Consider the following 22,959-nt stretch of genomic DNA (forward strand, 5'->3'; position numbering starts at 1 on the left):
TTTTCAAAATGAATAATTGATCTAAGAATGTTGAGCTGATAGATCATTTGTTGTAAGTACTTTTCGATTTATTATGGTAGTCATAGAAAATTTACACAGTAATGTCAAAGTGACCCAAACTTTCAAATTAGATTTTTCTAACGATAATAAATGAATCTAAGATAGTGAAATATGCATGGTCTTGTTCAAAAGCTTTATTGTAGGAGGCTATAAATAGCAATATAAAATCCTTAATGCAAAGCTATATCTAGGAATTCAGAGATATATCACTAAGAATTAAGTCTTGGAGTAAAAATAAATTCTAAAAAAAAAAATACAAGGATGATGAATCAATTAATAAGTACAAGTTTTACTTGTAAATTTTTATGGGACCGAACAAGTCATCTCAAATTAAACATTACTTGACCTGATTAATTATTTTTTTATAAACTAAAGGAAGGCCTTCACAGTTTCAATACCTATTGATCTACAATCAATATCATGTTGATTTACATATTGATCGTCATTGTAGCGATACCTGATCTCAAAATTCACTAAGTGGACATTAAAATAACAATTTTAAATGAAAAAAACACATAAAGGCGATATGTATATAGAACAACTTGAAAGGTATATGATTATGGGTCAAGAGGCCAAGTTATACATACATATTACATTACTAATTGACTCAAACATACAACAAAAGAATGGTACAAGAAACTTAACAAATTAATAATGTCAAATGTATTTCAAATTAATAAGTGCGATAAGTATGTCCCTTCCAGCCAATATACTATAGATGGTCAAGCCACCAGTCAATAAATTTGTTCACTTTGTTACTTCTTGAAGATCGTTGGGAAGATACAGAAAAGACCTCTCTCCGCAAAGGACCACCAGTGAGGTGTCGATGATGTTAACAAAGTCGTCATGATCTAGAAGAAGATGAGACCATCGAGATTTAGCAATGGTCGCAGATCACGATTGTGCCTAGCGATGGGCTCGGCGATGACGGAATCCGATAGAGCAAACTCCGTCGATGATTCCTCCTGCGATGAATAGATGCATACCATTTGAACAGATCTACTAACATATCTTGCACAGATCCTTTTATAGTAACATAATCTATAAGCATAAGAGATCTTATGCTTTCACGACAACATGATTATATATAGCAAGTAGAAAGATCTATCATATATTCAACATTTGCTCTGATACCATTATTGATCTAAATGCATGAAATACAAAAATACAAAATATGTCAAATTCACGGTAATTTCCCGTAGTAGATCTTGATGTTCGCTTGTCATCGGAAAAATGATCACAAACGAATCGAAAAACTCTTGAAAATTTCATGAACCAAATCTCTTTGTGAATGGATGAACAAAGATATGTTCTTCTCCTTTTCTCCTCTCTTTTAGATTGCTTTGGATGACCTTATATAGGTATAGAGGTTTCTTCCCCTTTCTTCACTGATAGAGGAAGGTAAATGAATTGGAAGAGGAAGGGGAATGGGTGTTTCTCACCTTCCTAACTCCAATACTATAATCATATGTTAAAGAGCCAAGTGAAAGGCCTTGGAATTATTGACAAGTTTTTGGTACCATACATACCTCTTTAACAAAAGATATTGCCAATTATCTATTTAGATATTCCCTATTACTTGGGTAGTTATTGAAGGAAAGAGTTACAATATATGAACATGATTTCTTCAAATGTTGTTTAAGTAATTAGCTGTTGGAAAAAGTTACGCGTCATTTAAAATTGTAACTTATATGCTTAATGTTTAAGCAATTCAATTTAATGGAAATTCATTTGTTTCATAGTCAACATATATTTAAGTAATTAGTTCGTCAAATTGAACATGAAAATTGTAACATATATTTATATGCTAAAATATTTTAGAAAACTATCAAAAGTATCATAGGGTTTGAATTCCAAAAAATAATACAGAAAATTTGATTGTATAATGAATTTATAAAGTAGATTTGTGAAAATTATAATTTATAAATATTACGGTGTTGAAGCCGTTTGATAAACTTTGTTAAAGGAATTTAAGAAGAATAGGTTGGCTTTGCAAATTTGTTACAGTATGAGCTACAAGACATGCTTCCTTTTTTGTTTTTGTTTTGTTTTTAATCCAAATATCTAATTCACCAACTATCATGAGAGTGGCTGGTTCAGCCCATAAAAATTTTCTATCAATTATTAAAATAAATTCAAAAACACTCTTAAAATTTCATCCAACCTGCCAATATTTTTAAAATTATCATTTCATTAAAAGATAATTCTTATTGCACCGTAATTAAAATTCAACTCTTAAATATTTCATTAATGGTTTGAAAGGCCTAACTGTTGCATCACGGATGACAAACTCATAGTGAATTTGACAAGTGAGACTTATTTAAGCGATCAATCTAACTAGCATTCCTTCAACAGACACGTGACAAAGATATAATAGTAGCATTGGTTGGTAAAATGTGAATGACAATTGCATTTTTTTTTTCTTAATTTGCGATGACTCGTAATGATGTGTTTGGTAGAGAAAGAGAAGAGACAAAGATGAACAAGAGATCTAACGTTATTGTCTAGATTAGGTGCCCATGGATTGTCACACTTATAGGTAAACTAAAAGGCATGCATAGAAAGAAATCAAACCCACTTTACACCAAATGATAATGTATGTTTTCATTTCATCACTATCGTATGCTTGTCGTGGTGTAATTAACTAACTAAAAAGTTTCATATTCCATATATCATAAGGAGTGGGCAAGAAGTTAAAGTAGCCAGGGGTAAGAAAAGACAAGAAGCAACATCGATGAGAAATAAGTTACAGTAGTAAATGATTCTATAGTTTCCAGTAATATCTTATAATTTTATCCCAATACTCTTTATTTCAGTTAAGTAAATGACCTTCACTTTTTTGCACATGATAGATAAATCATACCAGCAATCTTTCTTATGCTAATAGTTTGCATGATTAAAATGTCTTAATCACAAGTTACACATGATTTTATTTTTTAAAAAATACAGCAGTATATACAAATTAACAGATATATAAGCAGCATCTAAATAACATTTCTATTTAATATATGTAGATCTGATCAGTCGCTTGTTGGTAGTTCCAAACAAAAAAACAAACTAACAGAATATCAATGGATTTAATTGTTGTAATGAAGTGAGAATATAGGCCTGAGATTGATTCATGCTTGATGATGACAGTATTTATTAGGATAGTAAATTACAACTTTACAAGACTAACAGAAGCATCAATCGTTGTTTTCTTCAGCAGCATACAGCGCTTTAATCTCCTCAACATCATCGTAGCTGCCTAGAAATATGGGTGACCTCTCGTGAATTTTTGTAGGAACTAAGTCAAGAGCCTGCACGAAAAATGGGCACTTCAAATACCATGTTTGATCAATATATCTCTATCGACTAGAACAATCCTTTTGCATACTTTATAAGCTGACTATAAATAAAGCATGGCATGAGACTGGCTTCAAACACCAAAACAAGGCAAAACTAACCAGATGTGTTCAAGGTTATTGTAGTAATGTTTAACACAAATGCCCTGATTTTAAGTGCTAAGCTTTAAGCTAATGGTTTGTAAGTGGCAGTTTCACAAAAGAATAGTTGATTATGTATTGCAAAAGTGAAAAAAACATGGATACTCTACGTACCCGTTGCTTTCCAGTGAAAGATTGACCACCTGCTTGTTCCATCAAGAATGACATGGGGAAGACTTCATATAAAACACTGTTAGGGTAAAGGATTGCAAAAGGAATTATGCATCAGAGTAATGTAGAAATATGTTATTGCAAACCTGAATAAACGCATACCGTAATTTCCCATCAGGACTCTTCTTGTCAGAAGGGTATAAAAAGATGCCTCCATAAAGCAGGGTTCGATGTACATCAGCCACCATGCTGTAGTGAAGATCATGAAACATAACCAAGTGATAATAAAAAACAGCATTTATACATTGTATAACCTATTTTCTTGCTTATCAGAAATATACAGAAATTAATATGAAAGTTTCTTGTCAGAGCATGTCATATTACCTAACTATATGACATAAAAAAATTATTACTTCCTATAACTGTAATAGTATCATCATTCAAGTCAGAAGTGGATGTGCAAAAGTTAAAATAATAAGTGTGTTTTTATTGTATAAATAAGCACAACCACTGTGACAAATCTCTGATGCGGCTACATCAGTGAAGTATTCGTATGAAATTAAAAGAGAAAATCATAATCTTCAACTTTATGAAAATATATCAAGACAGCTAAAGGATCATTCACCTTCCAACGTATCTCAGAGATTTTGGTGAGGAACCATCATCGGGGAATTTGCATTTTTCCACATACCTAAAAAACAAGGAATGTAAAAAAATTTGTGGAAATTGAATAAATAGATATACACACTTTGTTGTAGGTCGATCCCAATTCTTGGCATTGCCTTCATTCACTGAATATATTTTGCCTTTCTTTGGTATCTACAAGAAAAATCAACTGCATGATTAGAAATTCTTAAGTTTTAAAGCACTTAATGTAACAATTACAAGAAGACAATTCCGGGAATTGATAGAACCTGTTTATACATAACATAAATACAAACTTTTGAGTAGCATAAATTATAATGGTCTAGTTCAAACTCTACTGGTACTAATCCCTTTAAAATCTCTTTCCTATACCCCATAAGCATTCAATAACATATACCTTCCGGATCTATCTGCATAGCTCAAATAATTGGTTCAACCACTCAATCTACTCCATAAATGTCACAGAACTGTTATAAGTTTACCAATCCTTGCATACCTTTCAGCCCCGTGACTCCAATGATACCATCTTTTGGAATCTCTCCTCCAATAACCTTGAATTACTTGTCAAATCCACCTACAACCTCATATTCCAAGGTATATTTTATCACTGGTCTACAACCTTGTTTTTTCTGGACTCCTAAAAAAGTTAAACTCTGGTATTTGGTTGAACGTAGCATGCAACATGAATCAAAATAGAGTACATATAAATATTTTAAAAAACTTACAAATAATTTTAAAATACTAGATTTTCAAGTTTGTGTTACTTTCCATATGCAAAGTAACCATAATTATTCCTTTGCACATATTACATCTTGTAAGAGAAGATTATTTACTATATATTCCTTTTACTCATTTGCTTATTCATTATATTTCAATTGAAAAAATAAATGCAAACTTGGCAACCATCTACTTCATATCTAGTATATCTCGAAAGATGATATAGGTAAGACAAGTGCAAATTATAATAATATGCAGCTATGAAGTATAATGCATATGCGAGCATATGCAGTGAAATGAATATGCAAATATGGCCACAGCACATTTTGTAATTAGTGATTCAAGTATTCTACTATTGGGTAGTCTTCAAATTCGTCTCCACATTAAAGACCTTTTTCGTCAACACAACATTTCATCATCTGACCTTGTTCTCTTTACTCCTCCTAGCATGAAACTACAACTTCCCTACTTTTCATCTGCCACTTCAGCATCATCATTTGGTTGAAGATCCTCAATCACACAGACAACCTCTCAAACTCTTGCTGAAGTCATGTTGAAGAATCATCTCTCTCCTCTAAATCTCTAAGAATTGGACTACTTTCATTTCTCATCCTTGGTTGGGCTTGGGCTATTTGGTGCAAGTGTAAGAAATGACCCTTCCTCTCGGCCATCATTAATAGTTCTCGGCGACCATTAGAATTATCTTCATTTTGGGCTCCCTGCAACTTTTATTCTCCATAGGATATTTATTTATCTTAATTCTGTGTAAGTTTATCTCTGTAGAGTTTGCAGGACTGTACAATACCTGTAGTTAATTTATTTCATGGGCATTCTAGTGGAGTAATGCTCCACCTTTTACTCAAAATAACATATCAATTGACAATATCAGATGGTAAATCAGATTACGATAACCTTAATATATGGATGTGTAAGTATGAACTCCCCAAGAGAAGGATCAAGCGTGAAACCATTCACGCCACTTCCAGTGCTCAATACAAGCTGCATTTTAAAGATAAAAGTTTGAGGATAATAATTAAGGTAATATGATACTGCAGGAAACATAGGGACAAACAGAAGACTATGAATATGCCACTCAGCCTATGCTGAATAAGGCAATTTTCCATCAAGTTAAATTATAAAAGTGACAAAAGATTTTGATCCTACTTATTCCCAAGCCTGAAGTGCAATGTAGAGGAAACATAGGGACAAACAGAAGACTATGAATATGCCACTCAGCCTATGCTGAATAAGGCAATTTTCCATCAAGTTAAATTATAAAAGTGACAAAAGATTTCGATCCTACTTATTCCCAAGCCTGAAGTGCAATGTAGAAGTATGTTGAAAAGTAAAGTCAATTATGTTGATTTACCATGCAAGAACTGCCGTACATGCAATACCCAGCTGCTAGCATATTCTTCCCAGGTTGTAATACATCATCTATAGTCACATTCTCCTTGTCTTTAACCATGTAAATGCCAAAAATCTAGAGAAAGAAACAACCAGTGAGAGAAGGAAGTTTGCATAGATCTCGAACTAAAATAGGATAAAAGTTAACTAGTTGCATGAGGTAATATCAAGACAGAACAATCTTTTGAAATTACAAGTCAGTATAATTGTATCTTTAGTCCACCAAAATCCAACTTTTATGATTTAAATTAACAAATAACCTACTCCATGTTTTGCTGAATGATGAAGCACTTATATCAGTAAAACCATTTTATATGATGGAAACTAATGATGATTATTCTTTTTATCACTCATTGAGATTTGATAATGAACTACAGCTTTAAACAAAGGGCTTACTAAACATTAACATGAAGTTGACAAGAACATTATGAGTGTAAAAGTAAAACCCAACTGTTCCAATAGAGACACCACAGTCGATGTTTGAGGAGCCATCCAGTGGATCAAAGACCACACAATATCTGCAAAAGCACAATAAACCACAAAAAATGTTAAGGACTAAGATGATTCACCAATATTCAATAAGAGGAATGAAGTACACACTTTCCGCGCAGAGATGGATCTACAAAAGTAGCCTCTTCATCCTCTTCCGAGACTAGAATGCACTGAGAGTCACTGAAACAGGATTATTAATCATATACCAGGCCAAATAATCAACGAGTTCACATAAATCCTTGAAGACTCACAGTTCTCCCACTGCTTATCAAAGCTTTGACAAAGACTTCGTTGGAAAGCACATCAAGCTTCTTTTGCTCTTCGCCCTGGAAAGATGCACAGAAACACCAAAAAAAAAGTTCCTAATATTGTCTGAAATAAATAAATATTAAAAGGATACTTTAGGTCAGAAAATGCTCACCTGTACATTCGTCTCCCCAGCAAGTCCTAAGAGCTTAGCAAGCCCGGCCTGTTACATACATACAACTTTACTAATGTATATTTATGTATGTATGTATGTATAGCGCAAACCAAAAGCGTGACATTCTCCAATTGAAACCATATTGTAGTGTTTGGAAGGGACTGAGTTTTCTTTCTTTTTTTTTTTTTTTGTTTGAAAATAAAGTGAAAGATTTTTCTTTTGTTTCTGAAAATAAGTAGTCAAATGTAGAATCTAATCAATTTGAAACGCAATCCAAAAAAACGTTTTATTCCCCCAAAGACGAATGAGGGGAAATTGTATGAGAGCGGCAGAAATCGTCCATCTCCTTGTTCTTGTATTTGAACATGAAGAAAACCCTAAATAAAACCAACTATTATCGAATGAAATGAGATGGAGTTGAGGGAGAAAGGGCAAAATAAACAACTAGAATCGGTCGATCAGAAAAAGGCTGGCCTTGTTGACGGTGGTGCAGACGAACTTGCAGCCGAGGACGATGTGCGAAAGGAGGATGCTGAAGTCGCCACGCGATTCCGGGTACCGCGACTGCTCGTTGAGAACGTACCTGGTGATGGTCATAAGGTCGGTCCGGTGCGCATCCGCCTCGTGATCCATTGCGCTAACCCTCTTTCTCTGCACCGAGCGACTGAGGTCGATCTCTCAAGCCTTACCTTTACAGATGCATACGTTTGTACATATATAGAGCGAGAGTCGATTGGAAGAAGAAGAAGAATAAGAAGAAGAAGAGGCGGATAGAAGGATAGAAATTCGGCGGTGGAGGTGCAGATAACGCCCCTCCGGTAGCCGTTTCCGGTCTCTCTCTCTCTTCTCTCTCTCCCCCTCTGTCTCCCCTTATTGGCAGAGACGTTCCAACACTTGGAACCGTGTTGGAGGTAAAGCCGTAAAGGGATAGCGACGGTGCGATCGGCGTCAGCCCTTAGTCATATGCATATTATCTATTAATCGTGCCTTATAAGCCGCGTTTGGGTTTGTTTAATAGATAGATGATCTTTAAATAAACTGAAAATATATAAACAATATTTTTAACAATGGCATCATTCCTATGAAGATGTATAACTTCTGTGTACGTACAATTAATTCACTTGATTACAATCTGCCATAAATATAAATTTAAGAAAACTAAATTAAAGCCATTAAACTACCTGATATTTTCAAATTATCATCATGTTATTTCTCACTACTAACGCGCTTACTTGATTTGACCCAAAATAAATAATAAAAATATGGCTTCCAAATTAGTAGCCTCATCATTTTATTTGATGGATTAATAGTATTAATAACTAAAAGATAAGAGGGCAAGAGTTTAAAAACTTTTCTCGTGGTGTTAAATAATTGAAATAGAATCGGAATAGTTATCTTTATATAATTATATTTTAGTGTTTTGATGACAATTTGAGACGGAATAATTTAAATTCTAAGAAACATCTTATTCCGCTCAATTATTCTATACTTTACCATGAATTAATTTGCTTCGGTGGGAAGATGATCTTGGAATGATGGTTATGGAGCGCATCATTCATATCTCCAAATTTATTTTGATAATTAATAAAAAAAAATTTAGATAGATTATCTCCAAGATTAATAAAAATTATATATCTCTATTAAAAAATGGATAAAATCACATTCCACCTCCCTCTAGAATAAAAAATTTATTAAAAAATAATTATTTTAAAATAATTAAAATGAGTTAATTAAGCTAGATAGAAAAGTTTGTAAGACCGAGTGAGTCAAACTAAATAAATTGAGTGGCAAGTAGGGTACGCTGGTAAGAGACCAATGACAATTAGAGAGAGTAAATAGCGATTCATGATTTTCGATTTGATTGATTTGCTTGATTTATACCGTATGCTTATTTAATACGTAATAGAAAACCTAACATAAAACATAAGACAAAAAATAAATATAGAGATAGATTTTACATAGTTTGAAATCCTTAATTTCTATTCCACTATCTACCATCCTAGTGACATCACCAATATATCTTTCTCCTTGTCGGACACTTTCCGAAGATGAAGAAATTTTTTACCACACTTATGTTTACAAACAAACAAGCAAAATACGAAGATAGAAAGAAAAAAATTAAATGCAATGTAAATAATAATTTCCCAAATTATCCCTCTTTTACCCATTGTTTGATTGTTTTGAATTTGCTCCTTAAAGATCTAGAATACAACACCATTTCCACTCAAGAATTTTATTCCGAAATTCTTCATGTAACCTTCCTAAGAGGTGTTTTTCACATATAGTTGTCAGACGGGTCAAATCTATGATGAGACGAGTTGGCTCATGGTGGACTAATCATTTGGCGGGGTGAGACGGGCCAACCTATGACGGGGTGGATCGGCCCATGATGGGCTAACCATTTGGCGGGGTGGGGCGGGTCAACCCACCAACTTGGCGGGTTGAGAAATTTCCAACACAACCCATTCTAAGGCGGGTTGCAGATTTGGCGGGCCGAACCACGTGCCCATAAAAAAAATTTTAAAAATTAAAAAATATTTCATATCTTCAACATTTTACTTCGAAAAAGTTTTCTACACTTAAATATATACATAAACATGTATTTAAAATATAAATGAACACAAACGAGTACTTATGTTGGATAAAAATACTATTTTTATCTCAAAATTATAACAAAGAAAGATAATAAATTGACCTAAAACTTAGCTTACATGTGTTTTTCAACCCGCGGGCCAACCCAAGCCCGAGCGGGCCGACCCGCGCGGGTCCCGGGCCTAGGCGGGTCGGCCCACGGCGGACTTGGGTTGATAAAATTTCAACCCAACCCGCTTAAATTATTTGGCGGGATAGGTCAACCCGATGGGCCCAACCCAAATTGACGACTCTATTTTCACATCCCCTGACATACTGTCCTCCTCGGCTCCACCTTAAAGTTTAGTTGTACACTTATACCCTTTTATACTTCTCCATTTTTTTTTATTTATTGTTTTTTTTCTTAACCAGTTTTTTTAATTTTTTTATCAATTTTATTTTTTTATCAGTTTTATTTTTCTTTTTGTATATTTTTTTATTATATGTTTATAATTTTTGTTTATTTTTATCATAAATTTTAGGAGTTATTGTTTATAAAAATTTACAAAAAGTATAAAAATATGGATAAAAAATTATATATATAAAACTAAAAAAAAATACTAACAATTAATAGTAAATACATTTATAGCTTACGAATAAATATTTTTTTTAAATGAAAAGTACATGTAATAATACACAAAAAATATATAAAATATAAATTTTAATAAATATTGTCTCCAAATTCTACTCTCGACGCGTTTGGTGGTGTACTTATTATTTCGTACCATAAATAAACACGTGCCCTATAACGAATGACTCATCCTTTAGCTTTGTACGATGAATGTTGTCACCACCACGTTGGAACGGGTGGTACAAGGTAATGAGGGTATAAGAAAACTTGCACGAAGTGATTGCCAACATAGACAATAGCTATTTCTCGACGCTCTTGATTTGGAACTAGAGGAGTTTATTGGTGCAGGTTGTATTAATAATCTAATTTTGATGTATGACAAATAAGTTAAAGTTAGATGTGTTGGCTGTCTAACCTGTCTACCAAGTATGTAGGAGTTGACTGGTCTGAAAGACTAACACCAGGTTGAAATCCAGCTAGGTCCATGAGACTTGATAGCCGGTGGGAAGTCTAAATAGGTTCGCGAGGTCTGATATCTAGCGGGAAGTCTGATTGGGTCCGCAGGACCTGACAATCGGCCGAAATATAGTTGGGTATGTGGACCTGACAACCAGTAGGAAGACTTGGTGGGTCAAAGGAAAGTCAAGTGACTACAGTTGGTAAGTGAAGGTAAGCAATTGGAGAAGAGATTCAGTAAGGACACGTTCCCCATTGAGGGAATTGTAGGCGTTGATCCAACTTAAGTCTATTTGGAAAACCTAAATCGAGATCTTGACTAGATCTGGTCTTGACGAAACATGATCTAATTACTACTCCTATCTGTTGAATTGTACTAACTCTGTTTTTTAGGATGAACCTATTTTTATGGCCCAAGACTAACCCTTTTTTTGTAGGAGAATAAGTGCTGAAGAATGGGGGGTCCGAGCGCTTGGAACTGGTCTGGGCGCCTGGACTAGTTCACCCTGGAGGCTGCCTCGGGCGCTCGAAGTTGGTTCAGGCACCTGGACCGTAAAAATCATCCAAAAGTTGATGTGGAGCGCGTCGACTGACCGAGACAATTGGTCCAAGCGGCCGGAGGGGTTCCAAGCACTCGGAATGGACCTATTTAAAGGCCTTCGACCAGGAACTTCATAATAACTACTACAAGTTTCTCTCCTGCATGCTGCTCCAAAAAGTTTCGACAACACCGAAAGGCTGCTCCGAAATTCGAAGAACGAAGAGTCTTTCAGATTTCCTTTCTGTGTTGGTAACATTATTCTTTTTAGTTCTTGTAACTAATTCCTATAATACTTTTACGATCTGATAGTGGATTGACCAACGAAAGCACTCGTCGAGTGTGGGTCTTGTAGTAGGAGTCGTCGAAGGCTCCAAACCATATAAAACTTGGTTTGTTAGCATTGTTTTCTTTTCTTCCGCTGCGTACTTGTTATTAATTTGCTATTAATTTTCGATGATCGCTATTCACCCCCATCTAACGTCTTTCCGATCCTACAAAGTTCTTAATGGCAAGTGAGTAAAACAACTCTCAACATTCTCACAAAATGTATGTAGTACAAGATTGTACCTTAATGCGATGACAATTCCTAAAGGCATAGAGTTTATCCAATATATTTCTGGTGCCCACGGCTTGAACCAATTCAATGAGAATAATAGATTAGCTACCAAACTTGGATCTGGATAAAGTTGATCATATATATCCTGTAGGTCCCTTTAGAGGCCGGCAAGAGGGGAGGGGTGAATTGCCCTACAAAGTAAAACCAAAAACCCTTCTCGGATATTCAACTAACTTAAAAGAACTTGTAATTAAAAAGGCAGAGACTAATTAAAACAGAAAATAGACACAGAGGAATTACTTGGTTTGCAATCAGAGGATTGCTAATCCAAGGCAAAGACGGCGCACTAATTGATTCTCCTCTGGGCGGAGTAGCCTCTTACAGCGTTGAAAGCACAGAAATAAATAACACAAATGAAAGCACTGGATTACAAGTAGTTTTTCTTGATTGATAATTGCTTCTGGACTAAGGCTATATTTATAGTCTTGGTCCGGGCGCCTGGAAGGGTTTCGGGCGCCCCCGGGGGGATAAACTTTATCCCCCAACGGTCAGATTGCGAAAATCGCGATCCTGGTCAAAATCATGCTCCGGGCGCCCGGAATGGTTCCGGGCGCCCCGGAGCAAAAAGTCAACTGTGGTTGACTTTTTGTCCGGGATCACTTCTCTGTCAAGTCCCAGTCTCGGTCCGGGTCTGTTCGCTCCGGCTCCGCTAGCTTGGGTGATCTCGGCCTTCCGGAATAGGGCTCACCCGAACCCATGTTCCGGCCTTCTCCTCGAGCAGCCTTCCTTCCCGGTTTCTCATCCCTCGAGCGCCGCGCACGCTCTTCTCGTCCACCGGTGTACTCTTCCGCGGACACCTCGTCCCTTAGACGCACCGAGCCCGTCGGCTCTCTCCCGTGCCGTCCTTCTCGCTAGCCGCGTCTTCCGCTCGACTTCCCGTGTTCCTAAGCTCCTGCACACTTAGACACAAGGGTTAAACAAACGCAGGACCTAACTTAGCTTGTTTGATCACATCAAAACACCTTGGGGTTCCAACAATCTCCCCCTTTTTGATGTGAGCAACCCAAGTTAAGTTAGGGTAACCATATGCAATAAAAATAATTTATATTAAAATAAGTCCAAATATTTTTCAATTGAAAAATTATATAGTACCTTCCCCTAGACTTAACATACTTCTCCCCCTTTGATCACATAAAAATTGGGGTTATAAAAAAGTCTAAGGTAAATTCAAACAAGAACTTTTAAGTGTAAAATATTTAGTAAAGACACTCTTCAGAATTTTTCGTTTGAAAAAAAATATTTTTCAGATAAGAACAGTCATAAGTGTTAAAAATTTAAGTTTAAAACTTATCTCAGCATTCCCAAAAAAATTTCTAAATTTTTTTTTAAAAAAATTCTAAGTGAATATTCATAAGAAACAATTCTAAGTCAATTTTTTTTTAAAAAAAAAAATGATAAGGCAATTTTTTTTTTAAAAAAAAATAAGTTAACTTTTAAAAAAAATTCTAAGTCAATTTTCATGAAAATTTCTAAGATAATAAAAAATTTCTAAGTTAAGTTAGAAAGTTTTTAACTATTTTCTAACATAAATTGAATAACTCTTTTAAAGCATTAAGTAATTCAAATTAATGCTTTTTCAGTTAGTCAATTAAACTCTTCATTTCAATACTTGGCTTCCAGGTCGTGGCGAGGCACTAGGCCTTCTTGGTTATTGGAGCAACAACCACTTTCTTAGACAAAGCCTCATAAAGAAATTAGTTGTTTAATTTTACTTGCTGAAAATGCTAAGTCTGATTTTAATTTTAAATTAAATAGGTTTTTGGAACCCAATAGAGGTTCCTACCTACAGGATTAACCAAGTATTTCCTAGGTATATAGATTTTTGATATATTTCTAATTTGACTTTGATGAAATCTATAATACCAATTTAAACCTCTATAATTTCTAAAAGTAGAAATATTTAGACCATTAGATTTTTTCAATCTTTCTATTTCTTCTTTTAGTTTTTCATTTTCAATTTTCAATTTTTCAAAATCCTCTATAAGACATGATTTTGCCAAAATTCTCTTTGTTTCTAAGATTTCATTTTCTAATTTGGTATTTTTATTTTCTAATTTATACATGGATTTAGTCATAGCTTTGATACCAAAGTAAAGTTCATCAGGGGGTAAGAGGCATACCTCACTTACCATATCAGACTTGAACCCCCTACTTCGCTACTTCCATCTGACGTCGCTCCCCCTTCATCGATGCTGGGTTCTGATGTGCTTTGTCCTTCGTGGCTTGCCATCAGTGCAATCCCCGCATATTCTTGAGCTTCTGATTCAGATGAAGAAGTGTCATCCCAAGTTGCTTTTAGGTTGTGTTTCTTGGGTGTCTTCATTTTGACCTTCTTGAGTTCTGGGCAGTCTTCCCTTAGGTGTCCCTCCTTCTGACACTGGTAGCACCGTACCTTTCTTCTACCTTGATTCTTTTTATTCTACATTTTAAATTTATTAGATCTAAAAAACTTTTTAAAATTTCTTACCATGTTTGCTTCTTGATCGTCTTCGGAGTCTGACTCGAGTTCATCCTTCTGGGTTGCGTTCAGCGCCATAGTCTAGGTTGTATCCTTTGTCGTTCCTGCACACCTGGTTTCATGCAATTCAAGAGTAGAAAACAACTCTTCTAAAGTACTTACCTCCAGGTCTTTTGAGATGTAGTAGGCGTCGACGATTGATGTCCACTCCGGAGTTCTTGGAAACGCGTTGAGCGCGTAGCATATAGTGTCCCGGTTTGTTACCGTTTCACCAAGGTTTTCGAGACAAGTAACTAGTTCTTTTACCTTCGCATGTAGACCAGCTACTTTCTCACCTTTCTCCAGACGGATGTTCATCAGTTTGTTGTGGAGGATGTCCCTTCTAGCGAGCTTCGCTTCGGACGTGCCTTCGTGGAGTTCCAAGAACTTCTCCCAAAGTTCTTTAGCAGATAAATAGTTTCCGATGCGGTTGACCTCTTGAGGCGGTAACACGCTCAGTAGGTGATGTTCCGCACGGCTGTTTGCTACCGACTCATTCTGCTCTTTCTTTGTCCAATCGCTCTCTTCTTTTTCTTTTCCATCTTTATCTATTGGAGCTACAAAACCATATTTCATGATAAACCGAATTTCAAAATCTGTTTTTAGGAATACCTCCATACGTCGCTTCCAGTCTGCGAAGTTCCCCTCGAATTTTGGTGGGACGATGCTTGGTCCGGCCATCTTGTTGCTTCGATCGGCGGTTAGTCCTCCTGAAGCGTGCCTCGCTCTGATACCACTTGTAGGTCCCTTTGGAGGCCGGCAAGAGGGGAGGGGTGAATTGCCCTACAAAGTAAAACCAAAAACCCTTCTCGGATATTCAACTAACTTAAAAGAACTTGTAATTAAAAAGGCAGAGACTAATTAAAACAGAAAATAGACACAGAGGAATTACTTGGTTTGTAATCAGAGGATTGCTAATCCAAGGCAAAGACGGCGCACTAATTGATTCTCCTCTGGGCGGAGTAGCCTCTTACAGCGTTGAAAGCACAGAAATAAATAACACAAATGAAAGCACTAGATTACAAGTAGTTTTTCTTGATTGATAATTGCTTCTGGACCAAGGCTATATTTATAGTCTTAGTCCGGGCGCCTGGAAGGGTTCCGGGCGCCCTCGGGGGGATAAACTTTATCCCCCAACGGTCAGATTGCGAAAATCGCAATCCTGGTCAAAATCATGCTCCGGGCGCCCGGAATGGTTCCGGGCGCCCCGGAGCAAAAAGTCAACTGTGGTTGACTTTTTGTCCGGGATCACTTCTCCGTCAAGTCCCAGTCTCGGTCCGGGTCTGTTCGCTCCGGCTCCGCTAGCTTGGGTGATCTCGGCCTTCCGGAATAGGGCTCACCCGAACCCATGTTCCGGCCTTCTCCTCGAGCAGCCTTCCTTCCCGGTTTCTCGTCCCTCGAGTGCCGCGCACGCTCTTCTCGTCCACCGGTGTACTCTTCCGCGGACACCTCGTCCCTCAGACGCACCGAGCCCGTCGGCTCTCTCCCGTGCCGTCCTTCTCGCTAGCCGCGTCTTCCGCTCGACTTCCCGTGTTCCTAAGCTCCTGCACACTTAGACACAAGTGTTAAACAAACGCAGGACCTAACTTAGCTTGTTTGATCACATCAAAACACCTTGGGGTTCCAACATATCCTTATTTTGTTGAATCTCTTCTAGAAGCTTGAATTGTACTTAAAACCAACCTTCTTAACCATACCCAATTAGTGCAGTTATTGCCTTGAATCCACAATGACCGTCAGGATGAATGTCAACAGTGTGAGAAATATAATGCTACAGAGGCATAGGTAATTTCTAAATATAAGTATCATGGATGGGTGGAACTGGAGAGTGATAATGGGTCGTTTGAGTATTGCGAACTTTCGATCCCCTTCCACGGCTTCCTCTCCCTTAAGATGTTGCAGTCGGTTGAGTGACCTTAGATCCTAAAGTGGATGCATTTACAAAAAAAGGTATGCGACGTCTACTTTGCTCATCTCTACCTGTAGGTCGACCTCTATGTTCTATGTTGTACGAAAGGACTCGAATTGTACTTTGAGATGGATCTACCATATCAAAAAACTTGTCTATCATATGCTCTCGCATATGTGGATCCATCCCATCTAATATCTAAATAACGTGGGATGTCATGTTGGGTTGTGCTCCCTCGTCATTAAACGAATGTACGTGTATAGACAATCTCCTCCAATGAACATTGATACTCTGTAGTGGAATTGGAATGGAAAAGTAACAATAATATGCAAGATCGTGCTCACATGGCAATCTGTATACAATTTTGATAGAATAGTTGCATTTGCCGGCTAGTTAGTGAGATGCTTCCTCAACATATTTTAGCTGATCAGAAATCAACTTCATTGCCTCTAATGAAATTTGGCACCTTATTTAACTGAAAATGTCATCATGTAAATGTTGATGGCACAGAATGTTGAGAGATCTCTCCAACGACTTCTTAATATCTCCGAACTAAATTTTCAACATCTTATGTATTTTTTTCAAGAAATATTTGTAGGGATGACATGACATCTCCCAAATATAACTTCAGTGTTGCATGTGCAAACTCTGCCCTATAATAAAAAAAATACATTGTATTTTAATAATGAAAAGAATTGAAATAGTGCAATAATGAATAAAATTGAAATAAATAAAGTATAAAGTGACTATACCTTTGACTTGAATTGCTTCCAAAGTGCATACATGTATCAACCCATGCTAAAACAAACTGCTCTTTGTAAGAGTCTAACCATGTCTCCCAAAGCTAATTTAGAACATCTTCGAATCATTGATACTCCTCGCACATGACATTCCACTTCTGTTGATAAACCACTGTGTCGATGAATTAATGAGTGAGTGTCATGACACACAAAAACGTTGCCACTGCAGACCAAGTATAGGGGTGCATTTCTTCATTACACACTGATTTATGTGCCAAATGCAAAGGATGTGATGTGCATTAGGAAAACATGTTTCAATGGCATTAATACGTGCCAAATTCTGATCTAAAACAAATACCAATGGCAATGATGCCTCCTTTTCAACCATCCACTTCTATAAGATACTCAATGCTCATGTCAGTTGTTTTGTCCTCTCATTACTAAGATATGCGAACATAAGTAAGTAAGTTTGCATTGTGGATGTGATACCCACAACCTCCAATAGTGGTATCCGATACTCATTGGTCTTGTATGTGGCATCAATGATCAACAGAGACGAAAAGCTGACATATAGCTCTAGACTTTTTATATAAGTAAGTTTGCATCTGTGATTTCGTTGGTGTCTAGATTTGTACGGTAATTATGGAGGTATTCTTTCTTGATTAATTGCTCGAAGACATACTAAATAGAATTTATGTTGCCTCGTTTAGCGAATTTGTTTGTGAAAAATGGCATTCTAAATGCTTTTGATCCTTGTAGTGTTTAACAGGTCTCTTTCCTTCAAAATACTAAGAATTTTATGAGGTGTGATATTATTGGCCATGTCGAGCACAAATTCTTTCTTTATTGGTTTTAACCTACATGACTACCCATGTATATCAATATATTCTGCTAATTGATGATTCTGAAAACCATAGACAACCCTTAAACCCACATCACACCATCTGGAGGTATTGGTATACCTCCAACTCAAATGGGCATTCATATTTTTTAGTCCCAATATTTTTTTAAGGATTACTCATCAACTAGATATCGTGGCGGTTTGTACTTTCCACCTCTTTCACACATAAGATGACACTTTGACAGCTTGCCACCTTTTAAATTAGTAGAATTTTTAATAATCACTACAATATCATTTTTTAGACCAATTGTCTTTGCCCAATTTATCATATCTTCTCGACTTTCAAATATCTATATAAAAAATATAACAAAGATGTATAAGTATGACATTATCCAATCTTAACATATTTTTTCTACTTATAAAATAAATAACGAATATACATAAAATAACGATAATAACTAATCAGATCTATGATAAATTCTACTATATAATCACGACTGTTGTTGGAGATTCTCTCTCCACTAGGAACATCATTCTCAATTGACCAACTATCTGAAAATAAACCCAAATAGTCATCCATAATTTTCTTCTATGAATTACAAAAAGTAATGACTAAGAAGATAACTATGTTCTAGGAAGAGAGAAGGAGAGGCTGAGAGGGAGATAGTAACAAAGGGAGATGCGACTGAAGAGTGACTGAAAATGAAATGTGAAAGGAGGATTTAAAGGAGGAGGTTCTTGTTGTGCGGTTAACACTGATGGTTTAACTCAAATTTTGATGAATGACAAAATAAGATTAAGTTAGTTTCATAATGATCTAACACTTTGACGAAGTATGCAGGAGAAGCCCTGCTAGGTCAACGAGCTGACCTGATAGCTGGCACGAAGTCCAGACTGATCGACGGGCTGACCAGATGTCTGGCACGAAACGCAGCTAGGTCGACGGACTGACTTGATAGCTGACACGAAGTCCAGACTGATCGACCGGCTGACTGGATGTCTGGCACGAAGTCTAGCTAGGTCGACGGGCTGACCTAATAGCTGGTATGAAGTCCAGACAGGTCGACGGGCTGACCAAATGTCTGGCAAGTAAGTTAAGGTAAGTCACTGGAGGGAAGTGACTTGATGAGGATGTGTCCCCCGTTCGAGGGAACAGTAGGCGTCGATCCAACTTAGAACCATTTCAAAAATATAAGTTGAGATCGTGACTAGATTCCGGTCTCGATGAGATGGAATCTAATTACTACTCTTTTACTATAATTGTGCTAACACTTTGTTTTGTAGGGTAGTATAAATTTGTATTTTACCTCGAACTAACATTTTCTTGTAGGAAATGGATTGCTGAAAAATGGTGGTCCGGGCGTCCAGAAGGGATCCGGGTGCCCGAAGTCCATGCGCCTGGAAGGGATCCGAGCGCTCGGAGTGCAATTCTTATCTCGACAGCTTAGCGAGCATTGATTGACTGGCCGACGTCACGGTCTAGACGCACGGAAGGGATCCGGGCGCCCGGAGCATACTTATAAAAGAAGGCCTCCACGGAGCATCAAGATAGGAACTGCTTCTACGACTACTCCATTGCACTTTACTCCTGCGACACTGCGAAGCCTCTCTGACAACCTGTGCACGATTTTCTTTTCTCTATTGTCGGTATTGTTTTGATTATTCTTGTACTCATATTTGTAACATCTTGTGAATTATTAGTGATTGCCCAATGAAATCATTCGACGAGTGCGGGTCTTGGAGTAGGAGTCGACGAAAGCTCTGAACCAAGTAAAAATAATTTGTGTTAGCATTGTCATTCGTATTTCCACTGCGTACTTAATTCAAAATTTTAAATCACTATTCACCCTCCCCTCTAGCGAGTTCTACGATCCAACAGTTCTAACATGTGTAAAGAATTGAAGGGTGGGTAATTTAAAGAGAGTGAGAAGTTCTAACATATGTCAAGGGTTGGAAAGGGGTAATTTAAAGGGAAAAGAGGTTTTGACATATGTCAAGGGTTAAAAGGGGGTAAATTAAAAGGAGGGGAGATTTTGACATATATTAAGGGTTGGAGAGGATAATTTAAAGGGAGAGGGATGTTTTGACATATATCAAGAATTGGAGGGTGGGTAATTTAAAGAGAGTGAAAAGTTCTGACATGTATCAAGGGTTGGAAGAGGGTAATTTAAAGAGAGTGAGGGTGTTTTGACAGGTGTCAAGAGTTGGAGGGTGGGTAATTTAAAGAGAGTGAGAGGTTCTGACATGTGTCATGTGTCATGTGTCAAGAGTTGGAGGAGGTAATTTAAAGGAAGAGAAGATTTTGACATGTGTCAAGGGTTGGATGAGGGTAATTTAAAGGGAGGGGGTATTTTGACATGTGTCAAGGGTTGGAGAGAGGGTAATTTAAAGAAAGTGAGAGGTTCTAGCATGTGTCATGTATCAAGGGTTGGAGGGGATATATAAAGGAAAGGGAGATTTTGACATGTGTCAAGGGTTGGAGAGAGAGTAATTTAAAAAAAAAATGAGAGATTCTAACATTTGTCATGTATCAAGAGTTAGAGGGGGTAATTTAAAGGAAAGAGATATTTTGACATGTGTCAAGAGTTGGATTAGCTAATTTAAATGGAGGGGGGTTAGGGATAATTTAAAGAGAGAGGGAAGTTCTGTTTATGTCAAGAGTTATCAAGGGTTTGAGGAGAGGTAATTTAAAAGGAATTAGAGGTTTTGACATGTGTCAAAAATTAAATTAAATAAAATAATGGATAGAAAAAACAACAAATAAAACTTATTAAAAACAAAACTAATAAAAACAAAACTAAATAAAAATTAAATAAACCTGGGAAAAAATACAAGAAAAAAAAAAAATATATATATATATAAAATTAAAGTATCGAATTAGGAAAATAATTTAAAGGAAGAGAAATTCTGACATATATTAAAAATTATATAAAATAAAAAAATTGATAAAAAACAATAAACAAAATTAATTAAAAAATAAAAATTAAATAAATTTGAAAAAATATAAGCAAATAACTTGTTATTTTAAAGAAGAAAGAGGGGTATAAAGATCATTTAAAAGGGAAGTAAAATCTGTAAAATGATATTGTCAGGGGGAGAAGTAATTTGTCCTTTCTTTATAGTCTTCCGATTAAGATTATTTTTATCTAACAATTGACTAATAACACTTAATAGTTGATTGATAATGTCAATCAGTTGATTGTTATGCTAAATTCAAACTCTTTTTACTCGTGGAATGTCTTTTTTGAGTTCTAAATTTTTTATTTACTATAAAAAATTAGTCGAGTTGAGCAATGAATTCCAAACTTTCTAAAGCTAGGAGCTATAGCCTAAAGTAAAAGATTTGTATCAATATCAAATTGATGCGTAAATGTATTCATCGGGTCCCCTCGGGATGGTATAGTGGCTAGCGCACGAGGTGTTGTCACTATGAGGTCTGGGGTTCGAATCTTGACAAAGTTGAGTTAAATGTCTCCCTTATGTACTAATCACTATTCCCAAGGCTAGTAGTTACCCGTGATATACCTCCTCCGTATTAGTCCTGGGACAGATTGACGGAGACGCTAGGAGCGAACGTATTCATTTTTTATCACCATAAATACATCCATCGGAAACAAAGCCTAGTCACTGGTAGCTAAGATAAAATGCATCATGTGATAACTTTATATAATGCATTATTCTAAAGTTAGGCTAGTTTCAATTTCAAGAAAAAAATAAAAAAATTATATAAAATAGTAATAAAGAAAAATCCTATTCTACCAAATACATTCTTAATATTATTTTACCTAATTATATAAAAAATAATAATAATGTGCTTAATCATGTATTCAATGATAATACATGATTTAAAATTCTGTCTGCATCACTTAATTGGCTAATACTAAATATATTAAGTCTAAATTTCTCAACAAATATAACAAAAAGATAATTATATTCATTCTAGACGTCCCTTACTGTCTATTCCAAGGTTATATAAATGGAGATAAGTTATAATGCTAGCTTATAGTCGACTGTTAAGTTGACGAGTTTAAACTCTAAATCCTAAGTCCAATTGATTAACAAGCAATACGAATATATTAATATTCTCTCTCTCTCTCTCTCTCTCTCTGTATATATATATATATATACCCGACTCACTTTTTTGAGTCGGGGTGTCCGAACATGTAAGGGCGCCAAGGAGTGTGCAGGCTAAAAACTCTTTCTATATATAGGAATAATTTAAATTTATGGACAGATTTATTAATTGGTCAAAACTATGAGAGTAATAAATGAATTAAATAAATTAATTCCAGGATAGCTTAATATATTGCTTAAATTGATTAATTTGATGTTTCCATAGGGTACTCACTTGATTAAAGGGTGACAAATTTACTACAATGGGGTAGAGATCAAATCCCAACAAGCACATAGCCTCGGGGAAAAACTCTCTCATCCTCTAACTGCTTGGTGATCAATTATAAGTTGATCTTGTGATTTATCTCCCTTCACATAAACTGGGGCTGAGGGGGGGGGGGTCTAAAATAAGCGTAATCACCTTTTTACTATAATTAAATTAATTAATTTGAAATTATTTGGCTAAGGTAGTTTGATCTTGTATTAGATTCAAGCTTAATTTTGTGTTCGTCAAACAAGTATTTTTAGAATAAACTTTCAAACTATGGCGAATCACAGAATATATCATTAAAATAACCACGTGTCTTAGATAAATTTTTTCCAAAACATCTCACTAAAGGAACTTAATACTAAGTCTTGGTCTAACTAGCCAAGATTAGACTGAGGTAGCTTCAGCTATATCTACAAAGTCAATTGCACTAGGTAG

At 35.9% G+C, this 22,959-nt stretch overlaps 1 protein-coding gene across 2 annotated transcripts; it reads right to left on the reverse strand.

Annotated features, from left to right (window-relative positions):
• Positions 1–3,150: 3,150 nt before the first annotated feature.
• On the reverse strand, positions 3,151–8,283 carry LOC122047368 (fructose-1,6-bisphosphatase, cytosolic). Of its 2 annotated transcripts, XM_042608593.1 has the most exons (12): positions 7,813–8,281; positions 7,339–7,386; positions 7,169–7,243; positions 7,026–7,087; positions 6,877–6,943; positions 6,388–6,501; positions 5,931–6,017; positions 4,405–4,475; positions 4,282–4,347; positions 3,819–3,905; positions 3,660–3,735; positions 3,151–3,359 (listed from the first exon to the last, which is right to left on the reverse strand). In XM_042608593.1, exons 1-12 carry the CDS (start codon positions 7,969–7,971, stop codon positions 3,246–3,248), a joined length of 1,026 nt encoding a protein of 341 aa, XP_042464527.1. In that variant the 5' UTR covers positions 7,972–8,281; the 3' UTR covers positions 3,151–3,245. The 2 variants fall into 2 exon arrangements, with proteins under 2 accessions (XP_042464527.1, XP_042464528.1); XM_042608594.1 differs by lacking the exon at positions 5,931–6,017 and having other exon boundaries at positions 7,813–8,283.
• Between the last annotated feature and the right edge of the window lie 14,676 nt (positions 8,284–22,959).

This window comes from Zingiber officinale, chromosome 2B, assembly GCF_018446385.1.
Source record: "Zingiber officinale cultivar Zhangliang chromosome 2B, Zo_v1.1, whole genome shotgun sequence".
In the NCBI taxonomy this organism is placed as follows: Eukaryota; Viridiplantae; Streptophyta; class Magnoliopsida; order Zingiberales; family Zingiberaceae; genus Zingiber; species Zingiber officinale.